The 20,763-nt window shown below is 36.3% G+C and overlaps 1 protein-coding gene across 3 annotated transcripts in view; it reads left to right on the forward strand.

Moving 5' to 3' along the window:
* TTC7B (tetratricopeptide repeat domain 7B) overlaps window positions 1-20,763 on the forward strand; it is a 144,108-nt gene that overhangs the window by 62,204 nt on the left and 61,141 nt on the right. For all 3 annotated transcript variants that reach the window (XM_040601428.1, XM_040601427.1, XM_040601429.1), the window contains 7 exons: window positions 1,791-1,928; window positions 5,451-5,534; window positions 6,753-6,857; window positions 8,195-8,312; window positions 8,510-8,567; window positions 13,669-13,741; window positions 15,043-15,203. In XM_040601428.1, coding sequence (XP_040457362.1) covers window positions 1,791-1,928; window positions 5,451-5,534; window positions 6,753-6,857; window positions 8,195-8,312; window positions 8,510-8,567; window positions 13,669-13,741; window positions 15,043-15,203 — 737 coding nt within the window. The remainder of the gene's footprint in view (window positions 1-1,790; window positions 1,929-5,450; window positions 5,535-6,752; window positions 6,858-8,194; window positions 8,313-8,509; window positions 8,568-13,668; window positions 13,742-15,042; window positions 15,204-20,763) is intronic.

Raw genomic sequence — 20,763 nt, forward strand, 5'->3', positions numbered from 1 at the left:
ACAGCCCTTTGGCGTATCAGTTCCTCCTCCTAGTTGTGTATCATCAGCAGGCTTGCTGAGAGTACACCATCATCCAGATCACTGATGAAGATTCTAAACAGGATCAGGCCCAGGATCAGTCTCTGGGGTACACCACTAGGTTACTGGCCTCCAACTAGACTTCATTTCACTGATCACCACCTCCTGGGCTCAGCCTTGTGTGTTACTCTTAGCTGATGGTAAAATGGCAGAGCGTATCCTTTCTTCCACTGTGGGTGAACCAAGTTATACTGCTTGCATTTGCCTCAGGCCTAGTGTCTGTAGGGTAAGTGTGGCCAGCTAACACGTTGCAGTTTAACTAATTGTCACTTTATTGTGTTTGAGACTGTGGCAGTTCTGAAACACTGAGCACTTAAGTTTGTACATACATTCTGTTTTATAATTCTGAAGAAAATTATGTTCAAAGATAGGACACCTTTTATACTTGCAAGGCATCCCCTCCTATAATACTGTTTTGACATTGTCAGCCATTTTTTCACAAGTTCGTGGCTTGTTCTGTGCTTGCAAGGAATTAAGTCAAATAGTGATTAAATGTGGACTGAAAAAGGAAGAAGTTGTTGAAGCTGACTAAATATTTATGTAGTGTAGAAAGGAAAAGCCAAAGACTTCTTGATCAAAAGAAAACAAAATGTCTGTTTTGGAGTGTGTGTGTGCGGGGGTGTGTGTTTTCAAACCAAGCTGTGGATTATTCAGCTGATAATTCCTGAAATGTCTGTGCAGTTTGTGTTCCATACATCTCTGAAAATTTCTTACAGTATTTAATTATTCTGATTGTAAAGATGTATTGAGTATGTTTAGAGCTATAAATGTTATCATGTTAAAGCTGAGAAACAATTCATTATCCCTTAATGCGTGTCATGCCTTGCCTCTGAAAGAGAAGGGAATAAGTTGCCCATTAAAATTGGGTGTATCTAAGTAAATGTATTAAGGGGGCCATACCTTGTGTAATTAAAAAAAAAAAAAAGGCGGTGGGAGGGGGAGGAGGAGAGAGAAGGATCTTTAATTTCTGACTTCAAGCTACCAGATATACTAGCATTTGTACCAGTGGGCATATTAAACGTCAAAAAATCTAGAAATAGGTCAATTTAATCCAGTTCTAGCTATGCTTTCTTCCTTCTCAAAAGGAAAACTTTAATTAAGGAATTAGGTTTGCAATGTGCCTTTCACAAAACAGGATTGAAAGTACAAAGCCTTATTGCAAACATGGCCTGATTCCAAACCTGTGCTCACAACCAGGGATGGTTTTCACTTCTGACTAGTAACTCCTGAAGGTGACTGTGTGGTTATCCTGGGCAGGTCACCACTCACAAGTGAGAGGACAGTGTCATGATGTTATGAAGAGAGAAGAAATAGGTTGCTGCCTTTTACAAAAACTGGAATAGAGGATTTGAAGATCCTTCTAATGTGTTTTACTAGCATACAAAAAATAAAATTAAATTTTAAAAGATTAATATACATGATATTTTTTAAAACCCTTACTTGTTTTTGAGAACTCTTCAATACTTTTAAATAGTTACCTAATCTATGTAATTAGAGTCAAATAATTAAAAATAGATCCATATAGAAACATCAGTCTTGCCACTAATGTATAGAAGCGGTGATTCTTGCTATTAGTAGCAGATATTCTCTCTTTGCATCATATATCAATTGCTGACTGAATAAGTCAGTTTGAATAAAACACATGTTACTTGGCTGAAAATATAGGATGGATTACAATGGCTAACTGTTTCTTTTTTTGTGGTATGTTTCAGGCTAACCGTGATGCTGTACTGAGCAGAATACCAGAACACAAAAATGATCGTATTATCAGTTTGCAAAGTGCATCTGTAGTCTATGATTTACTTACTATAGCCTTGGGAAGAAGAGGCCAATATGAAATGCTCTCGGAGGTTTGTTGATAATAGTGCATATTCAACTTATTTCTGTTAATCATGTTAATTGTGGTAGTACTAAGGGCTAAACAAACATAGGACACTGGCATTCTGACTGCTGTGTAAATGCAGTAAGTAGTTTCCAGCTCAAAAAGCTTACTGTCTAAATTTATGCAAGTGACTTGAGGTGGCCAAGCACAGAAATTGTGTGAAAGGTGTGGCAAATATTTGATGGCACAGAGATTCACATGGTTTTTAGGTGAGGAGGCATGGATCTGCTTAAAAGGATACACATTAAATGGAGACAGCAGGAAGGAATGGCAAAAGATAAAAGCTGTTGTGGGTATAAATTATAGATATAAATACCTAGAAAAATTATTTGTGGTGATGTATTTCAAAAGAAAACTTTCTTTTACACCTCATAATATTCGGAGTGCTCCATAGTCCTTGAAGTTTGGAAAATGGCCTTGAAGTTAATAAAATAGAAATCTATTATTTTTTCAGGTCTGTAGGAAAGTGTGTTCTCTTATCTCAAATGTTTTGTGTTTGATTATGCAATTTGCATGTGTTTTGTTAGATTGTCCAAAGGATAGAGGAAAACCTAGACTTTAAGATAAAGTCTTACAGTTTAGTGAGTGGTTTGAGGGTATCTACCCTCAAATCCTATGGCCCATAGTCTGCAACTTTTATAACTCAAAGTATTACAATAAACACAAATTCAGAAATGTGTAAACATTCTGTTCAGTTATGTAATAGGCATACAATGTTTTGTTGGCTTTGTTCTCTGTGACCTAATGATGATTGCTCTAGTGGAGCTGTTGCAGCTTCAAGTCAGAAAACACCATTATTCCAGCTGTGGAAATTATACTCACCCACCAGTTCCAGTATCTCATTACCATCTTCTGGTTTAGTTGTAGCTGATTACTTACAGAAGTAGTTGTGATATAAGAACATTGAATTATCAAAAATCTGTCTCATCCTAAACTGTTCTAATGCTGTGTCATGTTCTTAATTGAAGAAGTCTCATTTCTTTATGGAGTTTGTATACAATAGGATTTCAGTTTCTTACAGCTTCTTCAACTAGATCAAGGAACTTTCTACTGTTAGAATTCTTCTCTAAACAAAAGTATTGACTGTCATCAAATTGGTTTTTAAGCTCGGTAGGATATCATATATTGAGCTTATTAACAACCTACTAGGAGAGACCAGAAATTTTCCTAGATACTCATCTTTCAACTCCAACTCCAGGCATAATCTTTTCAGGAGGACCGCAGTGCTAGGCAACAAAATTCAGTAGTGCATTCAACACCACCTGCCCATATAGTGATTTGTGATTATTAACAAGGCATTATTGACAGTTGCATTTCTGCCTGTCAGGAGAGGGACAGTGCTGAATGTGTTTTCAATTAGTTAAGTCTGCAGTTTTCCAGGATTCTGTTGCTTGTTATGTATTTCTCTTTGATTTCTTGATGGAGCCTGTTGTTCTTTGAAATTAATTGTTACTTGGTTCAAAAGAACCCAGTTCATGAGGTTTTCATGGTGCATAGGTCACGTACACATATATGCACATATATCGCTTACCCCCGCACATGCTAGCCTCCAAAAATCATATAACTTGTCCATTTCATGCTGAATGAAGCCAAATAAATAGAACTTGAAGTCAAGGAAAAAGAGAGGTAAATAGATCATGAGTATGTTGAAACTCGGGCCTTTTAAAATAATCTACAGTTATATCCTGTGTCCCTTATAAACCCTGAAGTATCAACTTCTCCAACTTCTTTATTTTCTGCCAGTTACAATTGGCAATTAATTTTTAATTAAGCAAGGCCTAGAAAATATAATTTTTATTTTTCTAATTGTGAACAAGTACCTCTATATAATTAATGCACATGCATACATGTATGAATATGTAAAAATGGGAGAAGAATGTATGATTAGGCAGCCTAAAAAATTTATAAATATATTTTGACTTTAAATATTAAGTTTCCTTGCACCACTTTTTTGGGTGAATCGCTGGAATTATATGGCTGCTGTAGGTCAGAGTTCTGGAAGAAGTGCTGAAATTACTTAAATCATATGTAAAACAGTAGTATCAAAATAAGCAGAGTGACTTGTATTTGGAAATATTTTTGAAAAGATAAACCTGAATTCATTCTCTTCCATTTAGAGGCACTCATTTTAGCACCATAGTTGTACAGATCGGTGGAAAGAGAGGGGAGAATTTTGCAACTTTTATTTTCTGCCAAGTTCATGGAGGGAGATGGAGGAGTATGCCCTAGCTAGGCATCTCTGTGATGGATCCAAAGTAATAGAAGTTGTCATGCATAACTTACTTATTTCGTTCTTGCTGTGATCTTTTTGCTTCCACTGATGAAAGAAAGACCAATGGGAAAATAAATCCTGTGTTGTTTTCTTAACAGACATTTAATTAACTAACTACACATATGATCTAATGATGAACTTTTAAAAACAGTACTAGAAAGAATTTGTTTTTAGAAACTTCAGTCCTTTATAGTAATTTAATGAAAATTCTATTTAATAATAATCTTGATACTGGACATTGTATAGTAGGAGAAATTCTAGCATACATTACATATGTGTAGCAAATAATGCACTTCTTGTATTTGGTTTCATCCTCAGTACTGTTCTTTCCTTCAGGTTCTGTTAAAGTGTGGGAACATGGCTGTGTTTTCTGCATTGTTAAAGCTGAGTTTGAATGTGGGAAATAATTAATGATATTGTGGTTTAGCATATATATTGGTAGCTATCAGAGCAGAAAAGCCACTTCATGTAATTGGACTCTGCAGACTAGAAAGTTAGTTGCTAAATAAGTTTAATGCAGAAAAATGTTCCACCTTTTGACTCTCTGGAGCTGGCCTGATTAGTAAAAATGAGCACAGCAAAATGAAATCATTCTTATTGACAACAGCAGATATTAAAACTTCAAAATTATTAATATAAGTATATTAATAATTTAATATATTTAATCTCTGTATAGTAATAATTAATTTCCTTTTGGCATTCAGTTAGTAAGTTGAAAATCTTAGGAGAATATTGCGTGTGACATTAACATTCTTAAAAATAGAAATAACACCATCAGGTGAAGCTTTACACCACCCCACCCACCACCACCACCTTTTAAGTGGTACTTGTAAGTACTTGTGGTGCCATTGCTTGTTAAGTATTCACAATGTAGGAAGAATGTGTGTACAATTTTCCTTTTCACTTAAGACTTATTGCCAGCTTTTTGCAGCTAGTACCTTCAGTAAGCTGGTATTTATCATTCCTTCTTTCAGACTAAATAGGACAGTATCAGCAGGAGTATTTAAACAAACATAATAAATGGGAAATCCATTTTCTGTTCAATTCTTTTTTTTCCATACAGAATCTGTCAGCTGTTTTCACTTAACTTATTTGAATGATTTAAATTTTTAATTACATGTATTTTAGATATGAGTCTATAAGAAAATTTTTATACTAATATGCCTTCTTAATAATTGAAGAATGTGCCCTTAAATAAAATTTTCCCCCCAAAACTAGTGTTTAGAAAGAGCCATGAAGTTTGCATTTGAAGAGTTCCATCTCTGGTATCAATTTGCATTGTCCTTGATGGCAGCAGGAAAAGTAAGTCTTAATATTTTTATGTAGTTCTTCTATTGATGGCTTTTGATAACATTTTGCATGTCCACAGTTTTCACCTGTGGTGTTTTTGCAAATAATTGCAATCCTTAAATCAGCTAAGTACACCGTACTCCTGAATTTATGCCTAGTGCTCTACAAAGAATGTTGTTGCTTCAATAGTTTCTAACTTAGGAAGGCTGAAAGATGATGATAGAAACTATCCTGCCTATAAGCTTAAGCTAAGTTAATTGAATGTATGTAGTGGATTATACTGGATCATATTATCCAGTAACAATTTGTTTCAGTGCTGTTTCCATGAAAGAATTTTACATTTAGGTACAAATTAATGGTGATTCATGATGCTCTTCTTTTTTTTGTTCTTTGGGAATTTCTGATTATGGCTTTTTTTAATATTAGAGTCTTTGATACTGTATTCTGTTCTATTAAAGTGAGATGGATTTTTTTTGTTGTTTTATATAACATAGGAACTTATGTTATCAGATGCAGTCTTCTATTTTCAGTTCTTTTTGCATTTCCCTGTCATGTTACAGAAAATAAATCACATTTGTTATATAATGTAAACAATACTAATTTTCTAAAATATAATTTTCAGTGGGGGTAATTTGCTTATCTCCACTTTTGGAGAAAGAAATTAATTCTTTTTTCTTTAGAAAATACCTTTAGAAGCACATTGGTTCTGAAGAGGGTTGATTCTTCTCACTGTTCTCTGTTTACTTTGAGTTATCTTCTAAACTGTGATTGCATGGAGGCAAATTGGTTAAAAAAAGAGAATCAGTGCCTGTCTGTTATACATCCTTATATCAGAACTATTTCTAAGTGCTCTTCTAACTCCCAAGGAACACTAAAACACTGCTTATTCTGAAGACTCTGTCCTGTTCCTGCTCTTTCATTTACCTGGCTCAAATGTTGTGAGCTTACAGGCCTAGTAGAGTTTTAAATGCATCTCAGAACAGTTTTCTGAATTATATACCATTGGAATTACATTCTGGGCAAATGATAGTGCATAGGGGTTGAATAATGACAGCAGTGCATGAAGACTTGTGGTTTGCTTGCATGAGGAGTTGTGACAAATTGTCAACAAAATGTTTAGTAGTGTCTCCTTCATATGGTGAAAGTAAAGTAAATGATGGAAATGGGAATCTTCTATCCAAGAAACATACTTATGCTTTTAGTAATTTCAGTGGAAAATATTTTTAACAGTCTGCTCGAGCTGTTAAAGTCTTGAAGGAATGTATACGTTTGAAACCAGATGACGCAACCATTCCACTCCTTGCTGCGAAGCTCTGTATGGGATCTCTCCACTGGGTAAGCTTTGCCACTCTTTTATCTTTTCAGGAAGAGCTGTGCAGAAATGCAACAAGAACTTGGTTTCGGGATGTAGCAAATGCTTTTGCACAGTGACTACATTCACTTGGTCATCTCTAGAAAAGCAGCACAGATATGTTGTACATCTCTGTTTGCATGGCTAATTTAAAATATTGGACAGCAATGGTTATGTTTATCAAGGTAGCATATCTTGATACTGGTCTAAAACATAGCTAAAAATATATTACAAATTGAAACATTGTTGGCACACAAAGATTAAAAATGCAACTTAGACTTCTGTTTCCTCTGTGCAAGAGGAAAGTAATTTTTTCTGAAGATAATGAGACAAATCTCTTATTAAGGAGACCCTTCTGGTGATATCATGTTTGCAGGAAGCTGGGGTTTATGAATTCCTGGTAGGGACAGGGTGTTTTTAAAAAGTGTTACTTAAGTTGTGTTTTAGATAACCTTGAAATTGATGTATCTGTACAAAAAACAATAAGGTGATCAAAGATCATCATACAGTTTTCAAGATATATATGTGTAATTTTTAGAAGAAAGTTTATTTTTAGAAGGAGGAAGAGAGGAGGGAAGCAATCAGAAATTGATAAAATGGTACAGTAGCAGAAACGTGACTTGTTCAGGCTGACAAAAATGCAGTCTTAATTATTAACATAGATCCTAGTTCTGTAAATTGTTCCCTATGGATTGACTCCATGTGGAGTAGCTTACTGTACTTAGATTTGTTTTTACTGGAATGGATCCAAATTTTGGTGGGGTTTTTTTTTTTTCTTTCTAGATTGTTAAATAAATGGCTGCGTGGTTAAAACTTGATCTTTCACATGTTTGTTTATGAGTTTTCATACATTCAGCAATACTGTGTGTGATGCAGAGTTCTGCATGGCTATACTTTTATTTTGCAGGGTTGGAGCTATAATTTTTGCAATTGATTTTCCTAAAGAAATGGTTCATGGGGCAAGAACTCTTATTTATGAAATACAGAAATGGTAGATGGCATATATGGACCAGAAGTGCCTTTTTTATTTAAAAAAAAAAAAAAAAAAGGCAAAACCACAGTAAGTTTAGAATGATCTGTTTGTTACGTGCCAGGGTTTCTCTCAACCATAGGAATGGGTGCTTCAGCTTAAAATCCATGTTCTTTACTCAGTATGTAGCAGGAAAACTAAGTCTAATGAAAAACTAAATAGTCCTTAAAAGAATCATGCCTGAGATTTCAACAGTATAGTGTGCATAATACAAATGCTGTGCATTCTTCTAATTCTAACATAAGATTTAGCTAGGTTTCTATTTACATGGATGTTCTATAATATTTTCAGTTGGAAGAAGCTGAAAGATTTGCCAAAACAGTTGTTGATCTTGGGGACAAAACATCGGAGTTCAAAGCAAAAGGCTACTTGGCACTGGGATTGACTTACAGTCTGCAGGCTACTGATGGTAAGATAAGAATAAACATTCTCATTTGGAAATTCCCATGTTGCCTAAAAAAAGGATACATAGCAGCAAGCTAATTTTAAAATTAAAGCTTCTGTGTGCAACTGTTTTTTCGGTCAATGTCTTAAAACTTCATCAATGAGCATGTGGAATGAAAGCTCTTGATCTTGCATATTACTGATCAAATATATCCTTTTTAGCATCTTTGCGAGGGATGCAGGAGGTCTTGCAGAGAAAGGCTCTTCTTGCATTTCAGAGGTGAGTGGGTGTTAATCTTTTCATTTCATACTGCTGTACGTAGTGAAAGCTTTTATTATGTGTTAAAAAGAGATACTTGTAAAAGATTGTGTAATGAGGATTTTACCTCTGGGAGTCTCCCTTCATGACTACATGATGTGTTTCTTTAGCATTTACTTCATGGTTTTTTGTCAGAAATATCTAAATTGATTTCTAAGGATTTCCTTTTATTTCATTTTGAAGACTTCTGTGTTGTGCTGTATAGTGTAAAATACTTGCTCAAAGGAGTATGTTGTTCTGATCTAGAAATCATATGATGCAAGGTTTCAAGCCATTTCAATCTGATAGTGTTTCTGGAAGAGTTTGTCACTGATCAGATTGCATAGCAGCCTCTGTAGAGGCAGAGCGATAATTGAGGCCATGCTGCTGTGGGTGAGGGGTTGAATGCAGGTAGTAAGCTAGGGGGAAAGAAAAAATTCTATCTGGAGATTTAACAGCATAGGCAGTGACAAGGCGAATGCCTGGTCTTCCAAGTGCCTTACACAGAAGTAGCGCTGTTGGTGATGACAGTAGTTCATTCTCAAGGGTTTGACTCTGAAGGAAATGATAATAAACAGGTGAATGAGAACATCTCTACCCTAATTACAGAAGAAACAAATCTTCATATGGCAAAGCTGGCAGAAGTGCTGCAGCATCTAAATACATCTGGTTTTATGTTTATATACCCTGGAAAACCCTGCTTTGGTGAGATAGGCATAAGTGCTTCAGGAAAACTAATTTGTGCATTAATGTGAATACGAAGTTTTGGATTTTTGTTGGAGATTCTATATCTAAGGGGACAGGGTTGAGAAAGTGTCTTGCCGGTAACTTTGGAGTGAGGCTGGTATGTATTGGTACTTCCTTTTTATGCATTAAGTATTCCTCTGTATGTAAAAATGTTTTAACATATGCTCTTCCTGTTCCTTCATGGGTTTAATAGCTTTGTATTACTTCAGCATTCTTTCTCCATGTTGAAACTGAATTTTCTGCTTCCTGGTTTATACCATAGCTCCTCATCCATCCCTCTTACCACTGACTTAATCATGACTGTTTCAAAAATACTGTGCTAAACATTTCTTGCCATTTCTACCCATTCACTGCTTTTGAGGTTCTAACGGTGAATTGCTTTCTTCTGCTGATTCTTTGGAACAGCAAGGGATGAAACGAACCGCAGCTTGAAGCTAATCCATTCCAGTTGCCTGTAGACTCTACCCTCCAGTTTAGTACAGTGATTCCCCAAATTCTGAGAGTCATTCCATGCTATCGATCTGTCTGGAAAATTTCCATTTTCTGAGAGCTGAGGTTATACAGCATTTTGACCATCCGTAAATATGAGGATACTTTTATAGGTAGCATGCTGCTTATTGTAGTATTTCATTAAGTTGCTCTAGAAAAAGAGTAAGTGGTTTGAGTTAAAAGAGAATAAGCAATACACAGTAGGTTAGAAGTATTTTTCAATCAATATTCAATTTATCGCTGCGAAACTACTCTCACACCTTCTCTTGGTTTGACCCCAGCCAGCAGCCAAGTACCATGCAGCCACTCACTCACTCCTCACCCTCCCAATGGGATGGGGAGCAGAATTGAAAAAGGTAAAACCTGTGGGTTGAGATAAGAACAGTTTAGTAATTGAAATAAAGTAAAATATTGTAATAATAATAACAACAATAATAGTAATGGTAATCAAAAGAGAGATAACAGGAAGAGAGAGAAGAATAAAGCCCAAAAGAAACAAGTGATGCACAACACAAGTGCTCACCACCTGCTGATTGGTGCCCAGCCAGTCCCTGAGCAGTGATCAGCCCCTCCCAGCCAGCCCCCCCCCAGTTTATATACTGAGCCTGACATTCTATGGTATGGACTATCCCTTTGGCTAGTTCAGGTCAGCTGTCCTGGCTCTGCTGTGCCTCTCAGCTTCTTCTGCACCTCCTCACTGGCAGAGCATGGGAAATTGAAAAGCCCTTGTCTTTGAATAGGCATTACTTAGCAACAACTAAAACATCAGTGTGTTACCAACATTATTCGCACTAAATCCAAAACCAGAGCACTATACCTGCCACTAGGAAGAAAATTAACTCTATCCCAGCCAAAACCAGGACATACTTTATTCAAACATTGTTGCTTGGTTCTGTGTTATATTGTCTTTCACCCAGGAACTTTTCTGTTTCATTCTCTGCAGCTGAACAGTTAAGTCTTTAGTTAGTGTCAAAGACTTCCTAGCAGCAAATAGTGCCAGCTGAAATCTGAAAACATACCTAGCACCTCTTCAATGAACCATTACACATGCCCTTGAGCCATATGTAAAGTTGAGTGGAACTTCAGTTTTGTGGCAATATTGAGCTTTGAAATATTTGTGCTAACTAGCAGGATATAAATTTATACACAGGAGGTCTTGGGAACATGAGGGTTAACTGCATCTGCTTTCTATGCATTTTTCTGATGCTTTGGGTTTCCTTTGTTCTTTTTTTTTCTTCCCCTTCAGTTGATACAACCTCCTAGAAACAAATGTTTTGTATTTTAAATACATGTGCAAGGATATCGATGTTCAGTTATTTGTTCATCCCTTCTGCTGGCCTTTCTCAGAATGAAATTGTACATAGGTTTTTAATTACAGTATCTTTCAGAGGTTTTATTAATGTGCAGGATTTACACTATGAAAACTCTAGTGAATTGCTAATGTTACTGTTAGTGATGTTGCTGATATGAGTAGCCTGGACTCCACATAGAATTTTGGGTAGGATTGTTTGGCCCTCAAAAAGAACACAGTTTCTGCATCTCAAAAACCCCACAGCTACCTTCTAAGAGAAGGGAAAAAGTATGTTTTGAAAGGTGACTGTTCTGCATATTACATGTTTCCTCACCTGTTTTCATAGAGAGACACACACCTGATAGATCAGCTGTACTGGAAATACCCTTCAATAATAATTAATTATTGGTTAATAATGTTGCTGGTTCCTTATGTTGATAACATAGGATAGGATGTTACTGAAAATTTGTTACCACGGAGAGTAAGTTATGTTGAGCATATTAGAGTCATGCCCACTTTCTCTTCCAGTATCTTAAAAATAAAAAATGTTTTCCAGGAGGTGGAAGTTGAAATTCTCCCGTTTGTCTCACACAGTTTATAAAGCAAGCAGCAGTACTGGTCTCAGTATTTTGATGTGCCACATTTTTTTGGTTTGTGTTTTGTGGGGTTCTGTAATCACTTACCTAGAGGACCAATTACTGAAGAAGTAGAGGTCCTGAAGAAATGGTTCTGTTTTGGACCCTTGCCTAGGCTGAATGATATCGGCCATTTGAGAAGATGCTTGGTGCCATCTTCACACAGTGCTGAGGGGTGTTCGTTTCACTAATTTTTTTTTTATTGTGGAAGACTTTCAGTGCTTTTCCTGTGGTTGATGTGAATTGAAGTTTCACAGAACTCAGCAAACAATTGATAGATAGCAACAGCTTTATTCTTGCACTAGCTGAAGCTTGGGTGACTGAACAAGTACTCTTTAAGTTAAAATCTCTTGTTTTCACTTAGTCTTGCTTAATTTCTGAACTTAAATTTTTAAAAGGACTGGTCCTGGACCGTATTAGGCTTTCTATTTGACTCTGATCTCCAATTTAGAGGTAAAGTTAACAAAATATGAAACTGTCCCGTAATAACTTAAGCTGCTTTGATACGTGTTGGGTGTAGTTGTTAAACTAATGGAGCTGTCATCTTTGGACTTGGGGAGGACAGCAATGCACATGTCAGAAGCAGAAGGTTCCCTTTGTGGTCGTAATGGCTTAAAGGTCAGTTTTGTTCCTCCCTCCTGATGGAGATGACTCATTAGATGTTTTGAAGATGATGATTACCCATCCTATTTCTAAATTAGCCTCATTAAGAGAATGCAATAAATATAAATAAAAAAAATAGTTCCAGGTTGCAGCCCAGTATTTACTACACATCATTTTGGGGTACAGCCATAATTTTTTTTCTTTATGCTTACGCATCCCCCCCCAAACACACCCTTATTCCGCAGCAGAAAGAGTATTACAGGGGAAAATAGTACAGTGTTTTACAGGGGCATCTTCTGTATGATAAATTTGAAAATGAGTACCACAAAATATGTGCATTTGAGGTAAACATTAAGAACAAACAAACAAAATTTTACAGAAAGGTGCAAAAAAGTTATTTCTTTGTTTTAGTAATTAGGGTTGCTTGCAACAGCAGTAGTTACAAATATTTTGAGAGTGAATGATCACAAAACCCTGCTGCTGTTGTGCAGCTTAACTTTTTTGTGGACAAGTTATACTTATAACAAGATCATCAGTATAAACTTCATCTGAACTCAGGCTCATGATGAGTCAGGCCTTATACTGCCTCTTACTGTAATGCTGTGGCAAAGAACATGTCTAGCCTACGTTTCTTTTCCATTGTTGCACAGCAAGGTGCTCTGCTAACTTAATCTCAAAGCAACTTAAAGCCAAGAAGTAACTGGCTTCCTAGGAAGTTCAGTGTGCAGGGCTGAAAACGTGCTTCAACTTCCAGAGTCTGAAGAGTGAACAAAACTCTGATCTATGTTGCTGCTGCTATTCCCCTTTGAGTTCTGTGCTTCCAAACCATCCTGGTCAGGGTCAGTGCCATTGATTGCTTGGGTACTTCTCATGCAGATGACGTAATTCTTCTCTCTGAAGGCATGTTGTTTGGGGGGATATTTTGTTTGGGTTTTTTCCCCCTTTTTCTGTAAGAAAACTCTGCTTAATGAATTTTTATTATAACTGTTCCAAGATAATTAAACCTAGTGTTTGTTTCCGAGTATATTTTAATTGAAGAATCATTTTGTATTGCTCATTTTTAAGATTTATACTGAAATTACATAATTAATTTTGATTAAAAATTACTTTAATGGCCCAAAGTTTCATCATTTAAATCAAGAATTATTGAGAAGTATGAGGAAAGTCACTGGAATGAACACCACATATCAAAATATGAGCTTATGTGTAGTGAAGAGGTCTGAATATGGATACATTAACATATATGTTTGTGTGTGTCTGACCTGTATTAAGAGGAGAAAAATTCACTGTTTTTTTGTTTTGTTTCTTTGTTTTTAAGGGCTCACAGTTTGTCTCCAACGGATCATCTAGCAGCGTTTTACTTGGCACTGCAGCTTGCCATATCCAGACAGGTTAGTTACATTTTAAAAGTGCAGCCTCACACTGTCTATCAAGATTAGAATTTGTATCTGTTGATGGATACAGATGAAGTTTTATTTAATGAAAACCTGCTTTTTTTTTTCCTTGTGCATATATGCATATATATGGAAAAAACCCTCCAAAATACTCTCTCTTGAACACTTTCAGTCTCGTACATTTCTCCAGAGTTCTGCCCCAGTATTTCCAGCTCTAGGGTCAGAAAGAAGACATAAGTCATTTAGTTTATTTGTTTCAGCATTTCTGTTGCTGGATGGAGGGGGGAAAAAAAATCTATTTTTACCCTGTTTTTACCTTTTATGTGTAATCTCTGCTCAGACTGACTATGTTGAGAGTGTGACTATTGAATCTAGTCTTTAATGATCTTGGCAGTACTTAAATCTTGAATATCTGCTAAGATCCATGCTGTTTCTAGATACTTGTAGGAGGTTTGGTTATTGTGAACGAAATTACATTTAGAGAAAACTGGAAAATATTTTAAAGCTATAAAAGAGATCACAGCTCAGTCCAACTTGTACAGTTGTTATGTTTAAGGGATTTAGGATTCTACCATATATCACATGCCTTTGGATAATGTGGAGGTGCTTTGTGCATGTCATGGTAAGCCTTTTCCTGTGTCATGTTTATTTTAGTAAATAGTTTTGAGTACAGTAGTTTACATGCTGTAGGTGACTTTTCATTGCTAATGAGTAGCAGACGTTGGACTATGTCACATTAGAGTGGAATGGATTGTCGCTCTAATAGCACAAAATATTTTACAGTAGCAGGCTATGACTCTGTACTTCTGAATTCCAAAATTCTCATGTTGCTTAATTAAATTCCCTGGTTTTAACACTTAGTGTGTTTATTTGGAGCAAAAGCACATGCAGCTGAGGAGTTCTGGAAATTCCATGTAATAGAAGAGTTATCGTTGCAGTCTAGCTGTAAATTCTACTTAATGTGTTACAATTAAAACATTTTCAAAATCATATAGAAATAAAACCAATACTTGAAAAAGAATAGTGACTATTTTAAAGGGCTGAAGGGAACTGTTTTATTGAAATGTACTATCTTATTTTCCAAGGTTAATACTTTATTTAATTTTTACTGTTCACTGTAAAGCATCAGGTCCATTTTAAAATTCTGAATAGTGTCGTAGAGTAGTCTATAGAATTCTACATGGTATCCAGGTGAATATTTTGAAAATTTTATGGACGTGCAATCAAGTAATAGGCAATACTTCTAACAGTGATGCTTTCTTTTTCTGCCCTTTTTTTTTTTTTTTTTTTTAAATCAGATACCAGAAGCTTTGGGTTATGTTCGTCAGGCTCTGCAGCTACAAGGAGATGATGCCAACTCTCTTCATCTCCTTGCACTCTTGCTATCAGCCCAGAAACACTATCATGATGCTTTGAATATCATTGATATGGCCTTGAGTGAATATCCAGAAAATTTTATGTGAGTGAATGTTATGTATTTTTTTATGTTTTCTCTCATATTTATTTTTCTTAGATTCTCATCTCATTCATTTCAAGAGAAAATGGATTTGAAGATTGGTATTGGTGTGGGTTTTTTTTCCAGTAGTCTTCCCCACTGCCCATTTAGTGCATCTGCTTTTTATTAAAGGCTTGTTAAATAGTGATTAAGGATTTGGTTTTGGAAGGGAGGCTAGAGGTGGATAGTTGATCTTATTTATTTTTTCTACAGACTCTTTGTTTAGATAATTTCTCCCTGTTGCACGCTTTAGAGAAATTTTCTATTTTCTGTTTTTATGCAATATTCTAAGGATAAGCAAGACTTTACTCTTAGCTGGGATAGATTTATCCCGTCCTGCAATTAACTGTACGCGTACTGTATGATACATGTTCTGTAAAATACATCGTAACAAATAATCTCCTCTTTTGCCTGTATAATAACCAGTCATCTGAAGTTGGCTGATAGATAACTAAACAAGTGAACAGGGAAGAAGCACAACTGGTAGGTTTTCTCTTGTTTTTAAGAAAGAAATCTTTCTTTATATTTATTCTTCATGTTAATTATATCTTAAAATACATTTGGATTCTGTGCTTTTGTAAGGGTATTTTTAATTTATTTTCTTATGAAAATCTGATTAAACACTTAACAGTGAAATATCTCAGGGACAACTTTCATTAACTTCCAATGTTCCATTCTGATGCTTTACCAACAGTCACTGAGATTGTAATCCATAGTATTACAAATATCCTCAATGCTTATTTAGACAATTTTTTGAAGCATCTCAATCTTAACTTTTAAATGATTGTATCATAAATTGTTACTGTGTCAACACACTAAAAAAATTGTTGCCTTTTTCCTCTTAAATCTGAACCAGGAACTCTGCTAATATTACCTCTCCTCAGAACTTCTGTGGCTCACAGCCAGTTCTGTGTAACTGCTTTTGTGGCCTTTTGCTGTTTCTCACTTCCTAGTTTATCCACACACATATAACTTGTTTCTGTTATTATTAGGGGTTTCCATATGCACTTCACAATTTCAGAACTGTCTAGCAGTTCCTCTCCCAAACCTGTCTGTGTTCTCCTCAGGTCTGAGGGACCTGTCAGTAAGTCATGATTTGAGGCAATTGAAGCATCAGCTACCTAATTTTATGTCCTATTATTGTTAGAACCAAGTATTTTCAAAGCACCATGATCTGTCATCTTCTGTCTGTTCTTGTTTCATCTTCTGCCACTTAGTGGCAATGTAAATGACAGAGAAGCTGCCACTCTGTCTCTCAGAATAATAATAGTCTAGAAGAAGTATTTCTGAAACTGCAGTTCTCCCTATTCTAGTAAGAGAACAAAGGGTCATTCAGTAAAATGTTTAAAATTACTCCTGTGAGCATTCAAAAGGTATTTATGGATTTTTCAAATATGGTCCATGGCCTTTCCATACTTGTTTATAACTGCATCATGTGGTTAAACATGTTGCTGAGTTGTTTTAAATAGTACTAATTGATCTGTTAACTTATGTGTGTATATTAATCATATGGGTTATAATAGTGGTTCTAATTTGTTAGCCCTGTTCTATAATACAAACACTGAGGTAATAGTGTACTATGTTACAACCTACTGGTACAGATCAGGGAATTTAAGAGAAATATCTTGGTGGTAGGAGTCGCCATCAGATGTGGCAACAATTGTTGAAGAATCCAAGATTAAACACCACTATATATATCTATAGACAGTCTTTTAGAGTCTTGTTTTTAGTACTGTCAAGTTACTTCTGGTTCCCAGAGAAATCAAGGATATGATTCGGATTCCTTGTATACTCAGTGCAATTGATACTGGCAGCCAGCCAGACACATCTGGTGAATAATATAAATTTGGATTGATTCCTTCATGTAACTGGGTTATTTTTGCAAGGATTTATCAGCAAAACCTCAGGCTTTCAGTCTGTTCTTGTGCACTATATCTGGTGCTTTTGAAATGGTTGACGATGTGTATGTGCATGTATAAAAAATATAAAACACAAGCGCTTAGCATATATTGTTGATTCCATTTTCTTATCCTGCAACTTCTGTAACAATACAATCTCGTGGTACTTCCTAGAAGACTGAGAGGAGAACCTCTTTGTTCCTCTAAGGCGTGCTAATTTTTAGATATACCGAAATATTATTTGCCTATGATATTTTATTGGCTTTTGTAAATACCTCAAATATAATGTTTTATATTTTATCTTTGTTATGTCTGCAATCCCAGTAGACTAAATAGTACAAGTTTCCTTAGTATTCTCTGTATTTCTGTTAAAATCTTAGCTCAGCCTTACGCAAAATGATACTTCAGTGGCTTTGCAGCATAATAAATCATTATACATGGAAAATGTGGAAGTAAAACGTAATGTTATTTTTTGTTTCTTTCATTGTTGTTCTTATCTGCATATGTCTGTATGCTGTAATTGCATTGCTGCACTGAGCGCTGTCCTGCCCTGTTCACAGTTGTATGTTCTCTTTGTTTTGCTTTTCTTTGAAAAGAACCTAAGTTTTCAGAAGTTTATAATACTACATCTCTGTAAGATGCCACAGGTTGCAAGGAAAGCATAGAATACACTGAGTCGTGCTGAGAATTGGATACTTTCCAGCACTCTTCTGTTCTAATCAATTAGCAAATACATTGTCTGTCAGTTTTTAACATTTGAAAATCTGATTAATTCCTAGGATTCATGTACAATGTTTGAGGTGTACAGCAAGCATACATTCATATCTTAAATCAGTGTTAACCTTCCTGCACTATAAAGCTATGGAGTTGCTGAGCAAGCATGGCCAATCAATGATTTTGCCCTGTGTACCTCTAGGTCAGTAAGTAGAAAGAGATTCCTCAGAGCAAAAGAATTGTCCCATCAGTATCTAAAGGAGTGGAAGGAATGAGCAAACAACACGTTGTGCTGTTAGCAGCAAGATAATAGCTTTTTCTTTGAATAGAGAGTTGATTATTCTTCCGTTGTTCATTATATTGGTGGCATAAATATGCAATCTGCTCTGCGACCTTAAGGGGTATTAGAAAAACTATTGGTGAAAATCTAAGAAACCTCTAAAAGTAAAATAGATATGTAGTAATGTTTTCCAGAAATAATAAAAATGTAGAATATTTCGTAAATAACTATAGCACTATAATTTCAAACTTTTTGTAAGCCTAAAATGCTAGGTTGTAACCACTCTATTTACAAAGAAGTAAGCATTGTTTTTCAGAGCAATACTATCCATCTACTTTTAAGTGCTAGCTGACCTCTGAAGCCTTCTGAAATCTGAGAGAACTTTGATCCAGGGACAAAAAGATCTCTAGATGAAAGATTCCTGAACAGATTAAGATTACTTAAAAGATTATGAATACCCTGCTTTGGTGAGGTGGGTGGGAGTAAGGCGGCAGCACCAAAAATCTGAATAGTTAATCTCAGTCAGGTCCCATTGCCTTTGTATTCATCTAAAATTACACTATTTTTTTCACACCTTTCATTAGACAACTTGTCCCTGTAGTAGAAATGTGAAGTTTAGTTCTTCTCCAGCTTGAGAGGATTTGATCCCGCAGATGATGCAGCTCAGAATCCTAACCATCAAACTCTGTGGGACAGTGGGTGAGATGATCCATTTCATGAATCTCAACATGGCCCAACAATGTCTGCTTGCAGCCCAGAAGCCAACTGAATACTGGGCTGCATCAAAAGAAGCATGGCCAGCAGGCTGAAGGTGATTCTCCTCTGCTCCCATGAGACCCCACCTAGCGTACTGCATTCATGTCTGGGGCCCCCAGCCTAAGAAGGACATGGAGCTGTTGGAGTGGGTCCAGAGGAGGGCCACACAGATGCTCAGAGGGCTGGAGCACCTCTCCTAGGAAGACAGGCTGAGACAGTTGGGGTTGTTCAGCCCAGAGAAGAGAAGGCTCTCAGGAGACCTTTTAGCAACCTTTCAGTACTTAAAGGGAGCTTACAAAAAAGACGGGGGAAGACTTTTTTAGTAGGGCCTGTAGCAATAGGACAAGGGGTCATGGATTTACACTGAAAGAGGGTAGATTTAGATTAGATATGAGGAAGAAATTCTTTACTGTGAGGGCAGTGAGGCACTGGCACAGGCTGCCCAGAGAAGCTGTGGATGCCCCATCCCTGGCAGTGTTCCAGGCCGGGCTGGATGGGGCTTTGAGCAACCTGGTCTAGTGGCAGGTGTCCCTGCCCATGGCAGGGGGTTGGAACTAAATGATCTTTAAGGTCCCTTCCAACCAAAACCAATCTGTGATTCTATGATTTCTCTGCTTGAAACAGAAGAAAGGGCCATGCTTCCCTGAATGCAAAGAGCGTAGGCAGGAAGGAGCCACAATATATCCAGAATTACTAGAGTGCTTAACTGTGAGGGAGGCTTGAGGTCTTAGATGCTTGGGCTTTCCTTGAATTTATTTTATTTTAATCCAATGATTGTCAACTCTGTATAAGCAGTCCCAGAGGTGTGCATTACAGTCTGAAGGTGTATTCAAGGTGATGCAAGGTAACGGTGGTTGTGTTGCATTGGTTCATATCAGGCTTGTATATCTTGTGCAATAGATACAGTAGAGTTTTATGTACAATTATCTGAAGACCCTTATTTACAAACTCTTTTCCATGACTCCTTCCTGTCTTTTTATCTGCTTGTTACAACGAACCTGTATCTGCTGGTCTTTTGAATGATATGAAATCTCAAAATAACCGTGGTTAGTCAAAAGTAGATTCTCAGTCAAGGGAGACAGAGTTAGGTTTCTTAATGAAATAGTTGTGATTGTTTACTTAATCTTAGCTCTTTGGGGTTCCCTCATTATTTCAAGTGTTGGGGCACTTAAAGATGAGTATAGTGCCTGAAATTAGTGTAATTAGACAAAACCAATAATAAATATTAATTGCTGGTTTTATGCTGAAAACTGAACTGCAATGGATAGCAGCTGACAAGCTTTTAAAGTAACAGAAGTAGGAACAGCAGATGGGTTATTTGAGGAGTGCAAGCATGTTATTTTAATGTTAAGTACACTCAGAAAGGAAAGTCATATGGTAACAGGTTTGAAGACAACTGAAGACTAAGTTCACAGTTTAAACATTTACATTTGTTGAAGTGTGATGGAAATTTTTTTCTTCCAAGAATATTTCACAGAAGCATCAAGCCAATATGTCACTCCTTTGAAAACTATTAAATCCTTTCCTTCCTGACCCTCAAGGACTCTTTTGAGCTGCAGTAGATTTCCCAGAATCGCAAAGCCTTTTAACATCCCCCTCAGTTCCTTGATTAACAAACTTGTTTCCTTCTGGGAGTGTCCGGGTGGGCATAACAGAAGAGTGGGTTGGTAGGCGCAGTGTATGATGATACATACATACACTGATGTTTTGTGGGACAGGCACGTATTTATCAGTTAAGGGAATAGACTACACTATTATGTTTTCCCAAGGTCAGTTGTAGTTGCACTAGTGGTGGTGCTTGTTAAACTTACCTTTTTTTTTTTTCTTTTTTCCGTGATAAATAGAGCACTGGGAATTATTTGAGGAAAGAGCAGTA

This window comes from Falco naumanni, chromosome 7, assembly GCF_017639655.2.
Source record: "Falco naumanni isolate bFalNau1 chromosome 7, bFalNau1.pat, whole genome shotgun sequence".
Classification (NCBI taxonomy): domain Eukaryota; kingdom Metazoa; phylum Chordata; class Aves; order Falconiformes; family Falconidae; genus Falco; species Falco naumanni.